Source organism: Gobius niger (assembly GCF_951799975.1).
Source record: "Gobius niger genome assembly, chromosome: 23".
NCBI lineage: Eukaryota > Metazoa > Chordata > Actinopteri > Gobiiformes > Gobiidae > Gobius > Gobius niger.
In genome coordinates, this window is record NC_136874.1 from 6,331,885 (window position 1) to 6,349,190 (window position 17,306).

General features: G+C 46.5%; 1 protein-coding gene across 8 annotated transcripts in view; it reads right to left on the bottom strand.

The window, feature by feature from the left end:
• The window catches only part of LOC306982055 (R3H domain-containing protein 1-like), a 76,826-nt gene extending 63,126 nt beyond the window's left edge, over positions 1–13,700 (bottom strand). For all 8 annotated transcript variants that reach the window (XR_013794162.1, XR_013794163.1, XM_079581825.1 and 5 more), the window contains exons 1-3: positions 13,544–13,700; positions 10,172–10,331; positions 7,632–7,833 (exon numbers count right to left, since the gene is read on the bottom strand). Coding sequence is in view for 6 of the 8 variants with exons in the window: in XM_079581825.1 (XP_079437951.1) it covers positions 7,632–7,793 (162 nt within the window). In the remaining 2 variants the exon portion in view is untranslated. The remainder of the gene's footprint in view (positions 1–7,631; positions 7,834–10,171; positions 10,332–13,543) is intronic.
• Positions 13,701–17,306: the final 3,606 nt, after the last annotated feature.

A 17,306-nucleotide genomic window follows, 5' to 3' on the forward strand; every position in this document is an offset into this window, starting at 1 on the left:
CTCATTGCTCCGGGCTGCGTTTAGTTGTCATGTGGAGCCGACCCGGGCGAGTGAGAGACAGTGCAGTGCCTTCACGGACCAGCGGGCCTCAGCCTCTCAGTGTGAGCGTGCGGATAAACAGACGGACACACAGCGGAGGAAGGAAGGGATCAGAGAGGGAGGGAGGCGGGGGGGGGACAGGAGGCGGGGGGGGGGGGGGGAGATGGAACAAACCAGCCACATTTGCAACACCACCCAGTCCTTAGATGCCTGTATTATGCATCTTACTTGGAGCAATCTCTGCCACAATTGAATAAAGCAAAAGGTGGAGAATTTGCAATATTTGATGAATACTGTAATGAAGGATCAGGATCAAAACAAGATGAGGATCCGGATCAAAACAAGATGAGGATCTGGATCGAAACAAGATGAGGATCCGGATCAAAACAAGGTGAGGATCAGGATCGAAACAAGATGAGGATCTGGATCGAAACAAGATGAGGATCCGGATCAAAACAAGATGAGGATCTGGATCGAAACAAGATGAGGATCCGGATCAAAACAAGGTGAGGATCAGGATCGAAACAAGATGAGGATCCGGATCAAAACGAGATGAGGATCCGGATCGAAAACAAGATGAAGATCCGGGGTCATAACAAGATGAGGATCCGGATCGAAACAAGATGAGGATCAGGATCGAAACAAGATGAGGATCCGGATCGAAACAAGATGAGGATCCGGATCAAAAAAAGATGAGGATCCAGATTGCAACAAGATGAGGATCCAGATCAAAACAAGATGAGGATCCGGATCGAAACAAGATGAGGATCCGGATCGAAACAAGATGAGGATCCGGATCGAAACAAGATGAGGATCTGGATCGAAACAAGATGAGGATCTGGATCAAAACAAGATGAGGATCTGGATCAAAACAAGATGAGAATATGGATAGAAACGAGATGAGAATACGGATCGAAACAAGATGAGGATCCGGATCGAAACAAGGTCAAAATGGATCTAAATGAGAAAAATCATGACTAAAATGATCTTCTGCAGACCTTTTCTTGTTTGTAAAAGATATGCTTTAATCGTTCCAGACTGATTCAAATTGCCAGGCCACTTTCTGTTCCAAAGCATGGCAGTCTTTGTAAAGGACAGGGAAAGCGTGTAGGCCGGCTGGCAAGGCTATAAAATAGCTTTTTAGATTTTATTTATGCGCCCTTAATATAGCCATAATACTCCCCAATCATCAAATCCCAAATCTGCGAGCCGTTAAAAGCCACTGAACAAGCCGAGTATCGCTCTTGGTATCGCTCCTGCGCCAGTGTCACAACGCCGCCGCCCACACACACATGTCCTCTAAAAACTAAAAGGACAGCCCCTCCCGCCGCCGCTCTCTCGCTCACCTCCAGGGCCAAATCACACCTATAAAAAATTGAAATGGACTGCTGTTCGCCCCATCTCTCCTGCACATGACCTACTACTAGAACCCTCCCCTCCCCAGACGACTCCCCCCTCCCCTCACCCCTTTCCCTTTTTCTATATCAAGGTAATATAGACGTGGGATTGCTGGACTGTGGCTAATTGCGCACCGTGCGGGCCAATGGGGACCGAACAATGCCCGGCAGGAGATGGGGATGGGGAGGGGAGAGTGTGGGAGTGTACGTGGGAGAGAGGTGTAGGGAGGAGGGAGGGAGGGAGGGGTGTCTGATGGGAGAGCGAGGGCGAAAGGGCTGGAGTCAGCAAAAGTAGGCTACAGCCAGCGGCCACCTGTCCCGGACCGCAAAGGACGGATCACGAGCTGCGGGCAGATGGTGACAATGTCAGACCGTCTCCTGTCCTATACTCGTCCCTCCCCATTGTCATTGCACGAGTGAAGCCTTGTCCTGGTTTGGGATCGTTAGTTTTATGCACAATCCTGGTTCCGCCATGATTCATACTGTATTGCTGATATGTTTAGACCCAGACCTGGTTTCGTCCTATTTACTTATTGATTCTAGTAGTGATTTGGTCTTCTTCTGCTTGATACAGAAAACTAGCTATTTCCAAAAAAACACATAAATGCAACTGTATCATCCAACTACACAACATTATAGTTCGCAATGAAACCATAACGACTCATTTTTCCAGTGTGCATCGCTCCATCAACCCTGAACTGCTTCCATTTTGCCCACAACGAACACTTCTCCTACTTAACCCGAGCTGGAAATTGCGAAACGGAAAAGGTCAGGGTTCCACCTCGGTGCCGTGAGCGAATCTCAAACCCCCTTTTTTTTGCTTTAACCGGACAATTATAGACCTGTGAATTCAACAGAGGTGGTGGGATAGTGTCAACAAAAAAAAAAACACCCCACATTTAAACAGGTCACTGAGAGACACGGGAGGCATAGCGCTACAAGGAAAGTCAATTTGAGGTGAAGTGTGGAAGGACGGTTAGCAAGGGCGATGGAGAAGAGAGAGCCAAACAAAGTGGAGGGTTAAGCTATAAAAGCGACACCACGGAACAGCCCGGGTTATACGTAGCAAGGGCAAATAGGCTTCCAAAAAGCTGATGTATACTGCCAGCATTACCACATGTTTCTTAGCCTGCTATACCCTACAGCAGATCCAGTCCTCCAGCTCAGCACCTCTGGCCCTCAAGATGATTTTGAGAAACATTATCACACAAATCAGATGTACTTTTAACATTATTAGAGTTAAATGGGAGGGAAAAATGTAGAAATACTGTCAATACACCCAGTTAGGTCATATATTATGTAGGGCTGGGGAAACAAATCTATTCATATTTTCAAAAGATTGATTTTTGCTCTCTCTGCTCAGAGGAAGGTCCAACTGTACAAATGTGCTAAGAAGAACAGAGCCCAGATGTTTTGTTGTTTTACTAGCTCAATCCAAATACAGTATAAATAATTGGGATGTTTAACAATCTTTGTTGCACAATGACTTTTCAGTTAGAGACAGAGTTTGCCTTTGCAATTTTGTTTTTGTTTTAACTCTCGTGTGGCCCTTAATTTTGCACCCTTTCAAGACCCTAATGTAAAAAAAATGTACACTCCAAAAAACAGCCTTAAAATAACCATACATTCATATTTTTTTCTGCTTCTTTTTACAAAAATTTTCAGTGGCTTTTGGGTCATTTTGATGAAGTCGTAAATCGAGTTTTTAATTTAAAAAAATCGCCCAGCTCTAATATGTACAACACTGGCATTTGAAAGAAGTGCATTGGAAAAAGAATAATCGTTTTAAGGAAGAAATGACTTCCTTCTACTAAATCTACTTGAATTAACAGATGAAATCTAAGGTTTGAGTGACGAGATAAAACCTCTAGTAGTAGTTCTTCTCTTCTCTTATTCTTGTTCCATTGGCGCTATAGCGTTTGTATCTTGGATTAGTTCAAACCAACTCCAATTCAACATAGAAGAACATTCAATTCAAGCAATTTCAAGTCATTTATCTCATTTAAGATGGTCATTTTTCCAGTGTTGTGCTTTACTTTGGGCTAATAATCCGAGGCTTCGGCCCTCGGTCTATTTACAATGAAGAAAACCCTACAGCCAATGGCAAAAACTAGCAACTACTTCTCGAAAGGCTACTCTACGGCCATCAGTATTTGTAACTGCTGCTGTGACCTTTTAAGTGTGGAAAAATACGACTTGAATACGTTATCTCGAGGAGTAAAAAGTCAAGCGAAAACCGGGAGTTTGCTTTGTGTTTTAGCGCGGCAGAAGAAGTTGCGGCAGTCAGCACCAGTGATGAAACCGGCTTTAGCGGCTAAGTGTCGAAAGTGTCAAAGAGCTCAAGTGCATGTGGGAGAACTTCTTTTCTACGACTTCCACAGACTTAAAGAAATGCAGCCTAAGAGGTTCGTATCTCTATTCTTACCACGGACTAAGGGCTGCACGATGCGAGGGGAAGGAAGCTCCGTTTGATAACTGCGGCGGGATATTGGTGGCATTTTAATACAGCGTGTCGGGTTTTGGGGTCTGGAAACAAAACATCATGCATTTATTTAATTTTGTAGTGTATAGTTCACTTCTTCGCCCTCTAAGCTTGGTCAATTATACATTCTCTCCGCGTAGTGCAGATATCCGCGCTCCCTCGCCGGTGTCATGCTGCTCCCCAGGGTAACAGCGACAGGAAGTTGGTAGATAAGCCAGGATTTGAGCTCCAGATTATCTGCCTCTCTTCGCCGCTCGGACCACAAGGCCAGATTGTCTCATTGGCTCCCGCCTAAAAATAGGATCCAGGCCAATCCCTTTTTTTTTTCTTTTACCCCCCTCATTTCTTGACCACGATTTCAAAACAATTTGTGTTTTCCCCTCCTTTCGTTCTGTAAAGCAGTTGTTTCAATTAAAAAGATGGATTAGCAAGTGCAAAATGTTGTCCCTGGAGTGGTTGTTGCAAATGACATAAGGATCAAATTAATTAGGAGATTTGCTGAAACTGGCCTTTTTAACACAATACGCTCAATTCCCAGGCTTGTAATCAGCCTGAAAGTACACTGGGTGACTATAGGCGATGTGACCTTAATTCATGAGCACAGATGATGATGTTTTGTGGTGCTTTATGTACTTGGAAGACAAAACTGCTTAGTATTTTTAGATTTAATTGTAGACCACGGCCAAGGCATTGACTTCTACTTTGCAATGCTAAAGATTTGCCCTTTTCCTGTAAACCCTTTTTTTGTTATCATTTATTTTCGAACAGTTTCTATAGCAAAACCCACTACATCAAACAACTAATACTCACCCATAATACTATATAAGTGCTAGATATACTTAAAGTGCATATGACAGGTTTAATGCTTTTGAAAATATGATGCATTGAACAGGAAGTGAAATAAATGGAGGTAAAGTTCTCCAGCAGTTTGACTCATTTCCCATACGTTTGTTAGGTGTGACGTCACGACTTCCGCTTCCGGGTACTAGCATACCGGCTAATATGCGAGAAAAAAACATAAAAAAACTCTTAAAAACAACCATCAATATTTCTGAAACTCAACAGAGAGTGACTGAACCTACTTATTTCTCAGGAAAATGTCGCACCTGCTGCTAAAAAAGTAATATTTTATTTACTAAAATCACTACTTTCGGGGTTAGCATAGCTGCTGCGCCGTTAGCATGTATCTCCGCTAACCCAGATGTAGTAATTTTAATAAATATTACTTTTATTTCTTTTATTTTTGGCTAATGGGCCTGATAAATAAGTATGTTCAGTTACTCTATGTTGAGTTTCAGAAATATTGATGGTGGTATTGAAGAGTTTTTTGTAGTTTCTCGCACATCCCAGAAGTAGAGCTGTGACGTCACCACTTAACAACATGGTTGGCACGGCAACAGTTAAAAATGGTCACTTCCTGTCTGTGTCCAATAAGGAAGTGAAACTATAAGCATCACAAAAATGGCCAAACTAAAGAAAGCTGGGTACAATGTTAAGCAAAATTTTAAATATAATTGTGTTGACTATGTTTTCGCAAACACCGTGTCGAAAATGCACTTTAAAGCAACACTGTGTAACGTTTCGGTTGGTCAAAATATTAAATTACAAGCTTTTCTGTTTGCTTCGCTTTGTTTATTAATGGAAAATACCTAAAAACGAACAAACATCTTTACTAGGGATGGGTAGAGTTAAACAATACTCCTCAGACTTGACTTTGCTGGGGGCGGGACATCGTCAGCCCGTTTCCATGGAGACGGAGAATACAGGTAGCCAAACATGAGGTTTAAAAGTGTGATTTTCATAACCCAATGCAAAAAAATAAAAAAGAAATAGCATTGTCGGTGTATGGGTTGCCAGTGTGGCTTTAATTACCCGATTTTAGCTCGTAGCATTTACAGCTTACGCGCAGTCGCCTCGCTAATGAAAAGTTACAATAACGACTTCTAATTTATGCCACGCTAACACAATCCCCGCTAAAACTTTGCCAGAGTTCTGCTTTAAATGACCGAGACGACGTGTCAAGACGCCGCACTCGGAGCCTTCCCCATTATTATTGTGCAGATTATACTGGTGTAGTCGGGAACAATTGGGCCGGCTTAGGCGTTGGGGGAAATCATCGCACAACGCCGCAGGTGACAGGAGATCCCCGAGGGCAGCTGGGATTTTTTTTTTTTTTTTTTTTTTTTGCCTTTCCCCCCTCGCTGACACTTAGTGAATTTTCATGAAGACGACGGGCCGCGGAAAAGTAGAAAATGTTTGGTTGGGCATGTCAGTTGTCCTCACCTCAGCGCCAGAAAGTCCGTTCGTGACATCTCCAACTTTGCCAATTAGCAGCGGCTGAGCTAGCACTTACAGTCATTTGACAGATTGCATCTCATGAATATGTCAAAATAAGAAAAAAAAAAATAGGAGACCACTGCAATTTACAATATGGTTAAGGATAGCAGGAGTTTGACAACCATCTCAGGCCTCTGTCTAAATGTCTCCTCACTCTTCGCTCTCCTTCATGGGCTTCATTATTCGGTTGGACTGCACCATTTGGGGAAAAAAAAGTGTCTAATTGCAATTTTTCTGCCTTGCCTTGCGATTAGTTTTGTATCCAAGATTCAGACCATGCGCATTGCAACCATTCACGTTATTATGATGATGTAGATCTTGTGAAGCACTTTGGTCACCCATGGTTGTTGATAGCCCTACTATATAGCAGTAGTTCTCAACTAGTGGCTCGGGATCCGAAGGTGGGATCTTTATCTGCTGAAAAGCACCAAAACCTACCAGTGTCCATTGGAGTATTTAAAGTTGCACTAAGCAACTTTTTATGTAGAAAAAAACCCTTCATATTTGTGCATATTTGACTTTTTTCGTGACTCAGTGGCGTTGTGGGTGAAGCACGGCACCTTTGCCTTCCCACAATGGCCTTTATGACGCTCCAGGATCAATTGTTTTAAGAGGTTCATACCAGAAACTGTCCAGAAACCGAAAAACAATTGATAGTGGAGCATCATAGAGGCCACTGTGAGGGAAAGCAAAGCTGCTATGCTGCACCCATAACGCCACTGAGTCACTAAAAGGTCAAACATGCACAAATATCAAGGCTTTTTTCCACATAAAAAATTACGTAGTGCACCTTTAAAGCTTCTTCCAGAATAATTTATAGGAAAACACAGCATTTTACATTGTTTTTGTAGCCAGTGTCATGTGTCAATGTGTGGGATGAAGTTTTAAAGTGGAAGCAAGATCAAGGTTTATGTTTAAGAGTTTACAACACTATTTGAATTATTTCGGGAAATTCTACAGTTACCATGGAGATCCGCCATCTTTGCAGCTGTTAGCATAAATTTCCATTGACTAACATGAGCTAAAAACAGTGTAAAGAGTGGAGAAAATAGCCTTGGAACAACTCTGTTAACTGCTGAGTTACTGCTGGTAAATACATCTAACTCACTGTGGTGTCCAAGTGTTTTAATGTGAACAATAACTCCAGTATTTTAACTTTTAAAATACCCTAACCCATTAGTTTACAATTGCTGCTAATCCAATAATGCTTAGCGGTATGACATCACATTCCCGAACGCTATTGTGTCTGGGAGCTTTGAGTGCCCAGAGAACAGGACCATCACCAGTGAGTTAAGTCTCAAGGAAGACTAAACCTCCAGTTCCAAGTCTTACATACAGTATCACATTGTAAGTTGTGTGTTTTTCATGCCGTTTACCTGCGTGTCCCTCTTATTGTTGGCGCCGTGCTCATCGCGGCTCATGCTCTGGCTGTCAGTGGTCTGGTCTGGCCTGGTGGTGGCGCTGTTGTCTTTGGGAGACGGCACTCGGTCCTCGGAAACCTTCATCGCTTCACAGTCGACCGAATCGGACATTCTCATCGCAAACTCTTACGGGGAGGCGTCCACGAGCGCAGAGAACCTAGAGGAAGGAGGACGGGGGGGATTGTGAGAAACTGGTTCAAGACAGTGCCCCCTGCTGGCCAATAAAACCGCACATCTCAGACTAAGACGTCGAAAGGCAGTTGTAGAAGCCTGAAATAGCTTATTCGTATTTCTCTTAAAACGTTGCCATAAAAATGATAGATACACGCTTTTTTTTCCCCCATTTGCATTTGAATCTCCAAAATGGCCACCGCAGAAAGAGAGGGAAAGCGAGCGACCAGGAAATATCAGAAAGGGTGACAGAACACATTCATTTCACAGCACTGCCGATCCGCAGCTGCTCTGTCAAAGACAATAGGCATGATTGGACAAGATGCAGCAAGAAGACATTTCGCCGCCTTGTGAATGCGAAAATCCTCCCGAGATGTGTGGGCTTCTTGGAAGAACGGGGGCCCTGGCGCACAGATCTCGGCTTTTAGAGGAGGTTTAGCAAATTAGCCGCTCAATGCGTGACACATTTGCTCATTGGCAGCGGTGGAAAAAGCGAGTGGAACGGCACAAGCGGCTTTGGGTTTTATGTAATAAGTCGAGCACGGAGCGTAAAAAAAAACATGGAGGGGGCGAGCAGCAGTTTGGCCATATATAATAAGCTTCATCGTCAAGGGCTCGGAACGCTCGGCCTTTCACCTGATGATGTCACGAGGTGGTTCGTTTCCCATCCCGAGAGGCCGGCGTGTCCAAAAGTACTAAGAAGGTTGAGATCGGAGCGTGTATGTAAATGTCTGACCTCCTCGTGTTAGAGTCACGGTGTAGGTTGGACCCGCTGATTGTACGGCGCCCCCCCCCTGCCGGGACCGCACGAGGAGGAGGAAGGGGCGGGGGGGGGCGACATCTGGCACGCCCGAAAATGATTAATAGGTTAATTAGCGCGGCGCTCCTCTCGTTCGCACACATGACGGGCTTCTCCCCCCCCTTCCTTTCCCTGTGCTCCAAGTCTATTTGCTCGCCGGCGATCGCAGCCATTTCCCCCGCCGCGTCTCTCCGTCGGAAAACTTGATTGTTTATGTGCGTCCCGAAAGAGCTGAGGCAGCGGAGCTCTTAAAAAGGTGGCGTCCGCCGCTCCGTGTCAGAGTAATTGACTTCTGGTGGTGGTCCCGCAGACGAATGGAGCGCTCGCCCGCGTGTGTCAGGGCTAAGAGGTTAGCTCAAATTTAGCGGCGCTCCAGAGGGCATATGTTGAATTTCAATGACCTGTCAGAAGGGTTGACAAAAGCAACTCTGGCTCCTGCTTTACATTATTTTTACATTCGGAAGGAAAACAGCTTAATACTCCAGAGTGGGGCACGTCTTTGAATATTTAGTGTCTGCGCCTGACATTTTGATGAGTGAACTCTCTCGAGTGCTGTGCCCAATGTTTTCCATATTGGACAGATAGTTTCAAGAGCCTGCTTTGCAATAAGAGCTGTTCCGTCCCATCCCAGTCCATCCGTCCTGCTGAAAGAAATGGAGTGTAGGCCTAAATTTGGCTGTGGACTTTGATAAATTCAGATCTCCTCGCGGCTGACGGAGGTACAGTAATTGCACTGTGAGCCTGAGAGTCCCTGTTGTTACGACTGCATAAGTAATGCTCATCATTTGATCTCTGCCGTAGCATTAAGGAAAGCGCCTGGGAGCGGACAGACTGGGAAATCAGGCCTTTTATGAGAGAAATCAACACCGAGATCAGCGCGGATTTAACATCTCATTCATAACTCCGAGACGTGCCATAATATCGGTAACATGTGCTGGAAGCTCCGCGGCTCTTCGCCTTCTTCGTCTTCGGTCAGGGCTGGATCCATATTTATTACGAACCGCACTGGTGTGTGTTTAACATGAGCGTTTTACTGCCGTAATCCGTCACGGGGGCGATGACATAACAGTAATGGTTCCAAACTCTGACGTTGCGTTTCGCGAAGTGTCGATGAATTATGAATGCAGCTGCACTAAGAATGTGCCATAAATGTTGCAGGCGCTTTCAAACGATTACGAGCGAGCTTTCAGAGAGGCTCAACATCAGGAACGGCACAGCCTGATCGAGGAAACTTTTGTTGCATCATCTTGGTAGAATCTTGGATGAGGTCTGATTGAGTCATTAGAATATGTGTGTGTTGCTTTAAAACTTGGTAAAAGATCGGATTGTGCCATCTACGATTGTCGATTCACGATTTCTGGTTCCAGGTTCACTTTTTATACATGTTCAGGGGCAAGAATGACCGGTCTATACAAAAAATGGCTGCTCAATAGTGAAATGATACGCACTACTAAAACAATTATGAGCAGAAGTTCAATTGTTTGGAAAGTTAACAGCTGATGCCTGCTATGGCCGTTGTACGTACTTGCTTGGTTGCCGGCGGTAACGGAGGACGAAGGAGGAAGTGGCTGGAGAGGTCGTCGATGCGGATCCGGTGGGTGCCATCCAAGAGCTGTGTGCCATGTTCGCCTCAGCTGCTCCTCGCAGCGCCCGCAGCCTCGGCCGCCCTCATGACCCCTGCTGACCTGGGCAGGGAGAGAGAGAGAGAGAGGGGGGGGGTCAAAGGTGAAGGAGTTGACGCAGACTGACGGCTATCGAGGCATCAGCAATTCTTTCTCCCCCCCCCTCCCTGAGTGAAATATCTGCGTCCCCCGGAAGGCGCGGGAGTGCGGGGGTAAATTGAAAGTGTATTTTCTGTGTCATAAATAATGTATAAGGCCGGGGCGTGATGGGAGCGTGGAAGGAGGCAACAGGAGATGCACCCCTGCCAACCTCGTAAAAAACAGGCATTAGGCATTCACAGAGCAGCGAGCGAGGAGCACATTTCAGAAAAAAGAAAAAAACTCCCAAAAATCCCCACTGCCATTCGGTGCCACATAAATTTCCAATTGTCTCGCGTATACACTACTGCAGCGGCACCATCTCTATTTTCCGGCGGATTCCTTTTGAGATGAACTACGGGAGGGTTTTGCAGGGGCAGACGTCGGCAAATGTCAACTCCACTCCAATCCAGTCGCCATGAATCATTTATGACCAGTTTGATTTGCTGCCGTCGTATTTTCATAAGCCCTATTAGCATTTCTCTAAAGTCGCTGCTTACTGCTTTAACATGAATGATTGGCTTTTATGCGGTTCATTTGCCTATCCCCGCTGTCCCTTTCCCCTTTCTCCCTCCCCTCCCTCCTCCTCCCCTCCCTCCCTCTCCTTAATCCACGTCTCAGTGAACAGGAGCGGCGCCATGCTGACTTTGGCACCCGGCGTGGCCAGGACGCGCATCCAAAACCTGGTCTTAGCGCGCGAGCCGAGATCCGGCCAACAAAAAAAAAAAAAAAAAAAAAAAGGTCAAGTTCAATTCCTCCTCCCGTTCGTAATCTCTTTCCTTTCCTCCCTGACATCTCGGCTCCGCGCACCCCGAAAACGTGGAACCCCCGAAGACGCCTTTGTTTTAAATGTTCCTTTTACGCGCGCGCTCCGCCTCCAGACTCTCCGCCTTATCGCCGCTCTCTCCAAAAGTAAATTAATTTGCGAGAAGCTGCAGAAGCTGCCAACGGCGGCTCATCCATATTAACATTTGAAGCCTTAGAATATCAGTTCAAGATCTTTCCCCTGACGCCGAAATGATTTTCTTCTTCTGTTGTTTTGCGCCTCAAATGGAAAACCTGCAGCATTTCCCGTCAGCGCGTGGTCTCTGCAGGTCGCCTACACTGCCTGCTTTTTGGGACTACACTCCAAGACATTGTTATGCATAAAAAAAAAAAAAAAAAGGCACATATCTTTCCGTGTTTTGACAGATCGCCACAAACGCTTCGGAGGAAAAAAAAGAAAAGAAAAAAAAAAGAAGAAAGAAATAGGGCCCTTTTTTTTTTTTAACCTGTTCCCTGACAAAGGAGAAGACAGGAGGGGGAAGTTGTCGAGATGCGCGGCTCGTTGCCGTATTGTGCGCCTGTCGGCAGGGAGTGGTTCATTGGTATTACAGTCACCGAGGAGCCGAAAAAAAAGGAGGCAGCCTTTAAAGAGAGCAGCTGCCTCCAGACGCCGTCAAAAACCCAGCCATCATAAGTGCAGACAATCTCCAATGCAAATCAGCCGCAATTAAAACGTCTTGAATGAGGCACCGAGACAAAGCGGACCAGGAGCGACCAGTCTTTGCATTACGGTCATGTTGTAACGTAACAGGCCGCGCGGGTGAGGTTCAACATTTGAAAATAGTTCAATCAGAAAGAGGCTGATAGCAACAGTGCCACTTAAGACACTCAGCCCACGAGCCTGACCTTTCCTCCCACACCTCCGCTGCGTTCTGGGGCTCTGAGCAGCTCATCTGCAGGTTAAAAGAGCTCGCCACCCTCCAGCAGATAAATCAAAGACTAATCTCCAACTGCGGCTTAATCAGAAGGAACGTTTCAACTGTTTTTTTTTCTTCACAGACAAAAAAGAAAAGAAAAGGCAGCGTCTTTCAGTTCTCAGATTGTAATCATTAAAAAAAAAAAAAAAAAAAATCATTGTTGGGGCTTCATTGCAGCTGACGAGCTTTTTCACAAGTGTCACATAAAAGGAGGAGCGGAGGCAGTGCCAAACAGCTGGGAGATCGCCTGCGTAGATGTGGAATACTAAGCAGTTCGTGTCACTAAAGCGCAGCAAGGTTACTCAATTCTCTCCCCGTTATTTCCATCACAAAAGCAAAAGGGAACAATTCTGCGAGAGGCGAAAAAAACGTGCCTCTAATAAGACAAGGCTGAGCGGCGCGGCGCGTGCAGACAGACGAGCACCTTTGCAAATAAAACCAGCCGTCAAATAAACTATTAATCGGGGATGCTAATGCGGGTTCACACTCGTGGCACTGCAATAAAATTGATTTTGGCGTTTTGCTTAACTGAGTAACTAATCTCCCATTTCTTGCCATTTCTGCTAATTGCGAAAAGCGCGTGGAAGCACTGACAGGGGAGCGATATCACTGAAGCAGAAGGCGATTAGTGGGAAGCCTCTGGAAATGAGATCACTTTCACTGCCGGGATTCAGGAGCCACTGGTTGGTTTAAGGAAGTGCCCGCGATAGCTCAGACTGAATTAACAGAAAACGCACATAAACGGCCGCAAATGAGGCTCTAATTGCGCGGCTCGTCTCCGCCTCGGGCTCGCGCCGGGGCAGACACGCCGACCGCAGCACGCCGGCATTAATAAATTAAATCCACAGCCCGCGCGCGTAGGTAATCCATTACCTATCCCACAGAACAGCCGGGCTCCCAGGGAATATCAACCCGGGGCAATTAAGCGCCAGAAAACAATAAACACGCGAACACTTCAAACATGCAACTCCAGCAGTTTGTGGCTTAACGCCTCGCCGCCTTTGGAGACGCGCGACAACTTTTGAAGTCAGCGAGAGTCATTAAAAGTCCATTTGCTCACAGCACCTGCGGATCACACGGGGCAAAGACGGCGGAAAACACAACGCCGACAAGGCTTTTAACAGGCGGCTCGGTTAATTAGAATGGAAAGCGAGAGAGGGGAGCAGAATATGATTTAAGCGGATCTGGCTGTGCTGGAAAAGCGCGCAGGAAGCGGCACTTACGGACCACCGAATGTGATGTTAAGCTTAATTTAACACGCCAAGACATCCCATCAGATCACAAAAGCACTCTCCACCTTCACGTCTTAATGGGGGAAAACACAGACAGCAAAGCGCACGTGAGATGACAGCAGTAATTACGCAAAACACACAGGGAAAAACGCTGGCAACCTACCGCTTTGTGCGCACCACCCGCCATCCCATGTGCTACGGGAGCGTTTAGTTCCCATTATACGGGAGGCGAGGGGGTTTAGCTGGTCCGCTGCCTCCCGTACGCTCAGCTCAAACGCATGCGAGGAGTGGAGGACATGGGCGAGCGGCAGTGTGCAAAAAGAAAGGCGCTACACGGGGGGAGAGAGAGAGAGAGAGGGAAAGAAAGGGGAGGGAGAAAGGGGGAGAGAGAGAGTCTACCTGCCACAAGCCATCACTGCAAATCCAGCCTTGGAGACAGCGCCGAATCAACAGCTGGCCCCCGCGTGATGTCATTGGCCGCCGAAGCCAATCGCGGGGCGGCGAGGGAAGGAGTCCGAGCGGCGGCGCGCGCAGTACAGTACGGGGGTACGGGGAGTGCGGCGCGCAACCAAAGTCAACACCGGAATGGGGCTTTAAGTTAGGTCCCCCCCACCACCCCACCCCTCCTCTCCTTCAAGGGTGGATGGGAGGGGTGTAGGGCAGGCAGGGACACGGGAGGGATGAGATGGACTGGAGCGCAGCGTTAGGGGTGGAAGTTGGAGATGGCAGTTTGTGCAAGAGACAACAAAATTATCTGTTTGTGTTGCTGTTTTCCACGTACCTGCAGGTTTAGGCCTCTTTATAAGGGATTAGACATTTATGGTCAATCTTATTTATGTTAAGCATGCCCTTAAAGCTTTTCTATAACCAGTCTGTGCTCCACGTTTCAACATCGCACTTCCTGTTCACATTCCTAATCCGATTCAGATTCGGTTTCATTCCGAACTATCAATATGATGCGTTTTAACCTTCTGTGAAAATAAGGAATGAGGAAAAATGATCACTCTAGATTGAATAACTAACTCAAAACGAGACGACTGCCAAAGTAACATCAGATGGTGGCGCTTTTCCACTAGTCACGTGACAGAATGATCAGCTGACTCGCTTCGAAAACGCATCAATCATCCGGTGCGAAAATGATGCCATGACAACATTAAAATATGCATATCACGACGATTATGCAAACTACCTTCTCTCACCTTTCCCTTAGGGTGAAAAGGCGTTTTTTTTTTTCTTGCAAAGGCATAAAAAGCGCACAGGAGGAGGGAGGAGGGGGTAGGGGGTAGGGGAAGGCAGTGACAGCCATAGCCAGCTAGGTGCTTGAGGACCAGGTGGACAGTCAATGGGGAGGCTGTGGCTGCTGAGAGGACAGGCTGTTCACTGGGCGAGCGTCCCGTTAAGAGCTGGCAACAAACACTTCACACACGACCGCGGCTCCACCACGGCTCCAGTGCTGTACCTGCAACACGGACTCCAACGCCATAAATGTTTAAGGGGCTGGTGCTTAACGCGGACTTACCCCGTGTATATTTGTGGATTCTGAAACCTGCTTTTGGAGCGCCGCGGCTTTGCGAATGTATGGCACGTAATAAATACACTCATGAGTAAAGACTGCGACATTAGGAATCACATATGTTGTTTGGAGTGATAAAAACAGGATACGAGTCTGTTTTAGCCAACAGCATGCTAACAAATTGATAATACTGTATCAACCTATTGCGCAATACAGCCAGGAATTACCGTATTTTCCGGACTATAAGTCGTACTTTATTTCATAGTTTGGCTTAGGGTGCGACTTAAATATCAAAATATATAATCCCAAAACGTTTGTTATGTTGACACTGACAGCCGCTAGAGAGCGCACTACAATTCTGTACCAGTCTCTGCTACTTCTGTCCCACTGAAGATCGAGCAACAGAAAGAAAGTTTGGAGTGAGCGAGAAACTCTTGAGGGACGGGCGAAAAGCAGAGGTAACGCCCAGCTCACATTGAATCCGCTTAAGATCCGGTACGGCCTCCGCGCATTTAGAACTGCTCCGCGAAGTCCGAGTCCGGTTACCGAGGCCGTCCGGCGGCAACGGGAAGAATCCGCAAGAAATCGTTTTTTTCCGTGGCTCCACGGATCAAGCTGACAGAAAAACACGAGCCAAACAGGAAGTCGGGTCCCTTGAGGAAAGAAGATCCAGTGTATTTCAAAATAAAATCTATCTGCTCACTACTTATTTGGTCTCGTTTACCACCTGTACACGAGCGTAATGTTGTAAATGTAAACATTCCTCCATTACCAGTGACACAGAGGCACTAGTGTGTTGCAAAGTATCTACTTCACTGGGGAGAGTCATTGTACCGGCAAATATCATTGTTGGCACCGGAGCCGGACTCACTGCGAGTGGTAGTTTGGGGCAAACCCGGACTAGATCAGGACAGAACCCAGACCGGAGTTAATGTGAGCCGGGGTAACTGCAATGAAGAAACCAAAAAAGCTAATCGAGATCTAAAAGCTAGATGGCCACAGCTAGAGGAACAAGTTCGCAAATGAGAGCTTAGACAATGTGTTGCCGGGAGAGGCTTGTCAACGGTGCAGTTACACCTCCATGGCTGATGCGACTTATGTTTTTTCTTCCTCATTTTGCATTTTTTGGCTAGTGCAACTTATACTACGGTACAGATCAGAAGAAAAGCCCAAAGCACAAGGAATTACTCAAACCTGCGCGCTGAACTCACTCCTTCCCTCCGCTCCCACTTGCATTTCAGACACCGGGCTCCGCTCCAGCCCCCTTAACGTCACCGCATTATGATTGATTCGTGCAAAAGTGTCAAAAAGGCAGACGTGGTCATCATGAAGACACCTGCCAAGGCACTTGTTCTCTCGCGATGCAGCGCCCAGACGACCCGGCCAAGTCTTTCTCATATTCATCAGAGCGAAAATCACCGCTCAAAGACGAATGTTCTATCCATTCACAGTCAGCGAGTGAATGAGGTTCGGTTGCTCTACATTCACACATCGCTCTCAACCACAAACGCCATTATTTAAGAGCTGTAACTTTACTGCTACTCGGTTTCGGGGGAAGGAACTCTTTTGCAAACATCTCCAACTCTCTAACCTCGTTGTTCCCAATGTGTCTCTTGTGGAGGCTTAGCCGTTAGATGTAAACGCTCTTGGGAACTGTTGTAAATGTGCGAGCCTCGTCGGAAAAACTCCCAAACTATGCAGCCCATCTCAAGAAGAATCTTTTTTTTTTTACCAGATTGTCTACCCTCTCCAAGTCATCATTTCACCATACAATATCAAGAAAGTTGTCAAGGGGTCTGAATACGTCTCTAAGAGCCTCTTATATGGGCACTGGAGATGACTGACAGGCTGTCCAGTACACACACACTCTCGCAAAAGGCGCTCTGTTCTATGCATAGCCCCGCGTCTAGACACAGCCATAATGTGATTGTTTTTGTCCCTTTCACTCACTCGAACGGCAAACACGGTGGGCGGCAAAGTTCCTGCTGTCACCAAGCAACCGGCTCCAGGCTGCGACAAGCCGCCCGATCCGATCCCGCCTCATAATTGTACCATTCGTTATGCCTCGTCTCTGAAGAGAATTATTATTATTGCACTTCTTAATCCCGCGGAAAAGGTCGCCGATTGAGCAAACAGTTTATGGATAGACGGCTGAATTATTTAATGAGCAGGCGACCAAGTATAATAGGAAAGAGGATGCGTGTGTGTGTGTTCCCCCCCTCTCTTTCCAGCGACCCCTCCCTGGACTTGCGATTAATTATTTAGTCGTGGAGTGCTGCATCTTAGGAGCAAAGCTATTACAACCTTGATATCTAGTAATGTCGACAACCCCCCCCCCCCCAAAAAAAAAAAAAGACCTGTAACCTATAATGTAATGAATTGTCAACGTGTAGATGGGACACGCAGGGGAAGC